This window comes from Paralichthys olivaceus, chromosome 18 (genome assembly GCF_024713975.1).
Source record: "Paralichthys olivaceus isolate ysfri-2021 chromosome 18, ASM2471397v2, whole genome shotgun sequence".
NCBI classification, from domain to species: domain Eukaryota; kingdom Metazoa; phylum Chordata; class Actinopteri; order Pleuronectiformes; family Paralichthyidae; genus Paralichthys; species Paralichthys olivaceus.
The window spans coordinates 10,336,503-10,338,263 of NC_091110.1; the positions used below are offsets into that span (position 1 = coordinate 10,336,503).

Consider the following 1,761-nt stretch of genomic DNA (forward strand, 5'->3'; position numbering starts at 1 on the left):
AGCTATTTTGGTCTGTCTCCCTCATGAGCTGATACACTGGCTGTGCTCTGATCCCTTTGTCCATCAGAGAGACAGAACATTTTCAGCCTAATGCAACTGGACCCTCGCTAATGACAGCAAATAGCCCTGTCGGCTACATGACAGCAGCTGAGAACAATACTTAATGTTGACATCACTTGCTATGGGGATCTATTTCGGTTTTCTTCCTTTTATAGTGTGCTGTTGGAAATTGCTATCTGGCTCCTGAGACAAAGCACATATAAAAGCTTTGGAATAGTAGGGGGCCCCTTGTGCTTGGGAATCACCCCCAATCCTCTCAGACGCTCGCGTGTTTCACAGCAAGTACCAGCTCACCTCCGAATCCCAAAATAAGATGCCACCCAAGAAGATTGAACCCAAGAAGCCTGAGCCCAAAAAGCCAGAACCCAAGAAAGATGTGGCCCCAGCTAAACCAGCTCCACCTCCAGAGCCGCTGCCGGAGGCTCCCAAGGAGCCAGATTTTGATCCCAAAAGCATCACTCTCGAGTACACCTCCGACCAGATCGAGGAGTTCAAGGAGGCCTTCACCTTGTTCGACCGCACACCCACCGGGGAAATGAAGATCACCTACGCCCAGTGCGGGGATGTGATGCGAGCTCTCGGCCAGAACCCGACTAACGCAGATGTGCTGAAAGTGCTTGGGAAACCAAAGCCAGAGGACATGAGCTCGAAAATGGTGGACTTCGAGACCTTCCTGCCGATGCTCCAACACATCTCCCGTGCAAAAGATCAGGGTAATTTTGAGGATTTTGTGGAGGGGCTCCGGGTTTTCGACAAGGAGGGCAACGGCACCATCATGGGAGCGGAGCTGCGTCACGTGCTGGCAACACTGGGAGAGAGGATGACAGAAGACGAGGTGGACAGACTGATGTCTGGACAGGAGGATGCCAATGGGTGCATCAACTACGCCTCCTTTGTGAAGCACATTCTCTCTGGTTGAATGGGACATTTAAGCATAAAAGACTTTTCATTTTCTCTACTTTTCTGGAACCTTACTAAACATTTGTCGATTTAGAGGTGAGCATTTGACTTAGTCAGTGACATTATTTTTACACTGTCAAATGAAGAAGTCACCGTTCTATGAAAAAATGATGACAGCGAGATTAGTTCTTTTTAACAAACACACTGAAATATAATTAAATGCCCGTGAGATACTATGGACGCCTATGAAGAAAATCCCATTAATAAAGGAAAATATGATAACAAATTGCCTCACAAATGTCATTTCAGCATGCCCAACATTTGAATGTGAAGAGAAAACGATGAGTCACACAGGATTGCTGATAAAAGTGCCCATTTTAAGTCTATTAGACTTAATCACGTCAACTGTGTTAATGTGATTAGTACAAAGTATTGTTGGGACAGAGAGTAAAAAAAACAAATAGGATTTTGTTCCTTCTGAAACTAGAACCGATTTTCCTCTATTCTGCTTTACATAAAGAGCGTTTGAATGAGCCTGTTTGTCATTGTGCTTGAGGGGCAGCTGCTGTGGATGAAGATATACACCCACATTCTGGACACACACATACACACACAAACACACACATGCATGTCAAGTTCCCTTTGACAACTACAAGACAGGTGCTGCGAGGATGGGCCCCCTCATTTCTAGTGTGGTAACTGACAGGGAGATTTGTACTGGCTTTTTAAAGCCGAACATCTGTACTGGATTTATCATTTTCTGGGTTTAACTGATGAGTTTATTCATTGGCTTAAAACAGT

The 1,761-nt window shown here is 45.3% G+C and overlaps 1 protein-coding gene across 1 annotated transcript; it reads left to right on the forward strand.

Moving 5' to 3' along the window:
- The first annotated feature begins 275 nt into the window (after nt 1-275).
- LOC109626010 (myosin light chain 4-like) lies at nt 276-1,246 on the forward strand. The gene has a single exon (XM_020081666.2). The coding sequence runs from the start codon at nt 374-376 to the stop codon at nt 977-979; it is 606 nt and encodes a 201-aa protein (XP_019937225.1). The 5' UTR covers nt 276-373; the 3' UTR covers nt 980-1,246.
- The last annotated feature ends 515 nt before the right edge of the window (nt 1,247-1,761 follow it).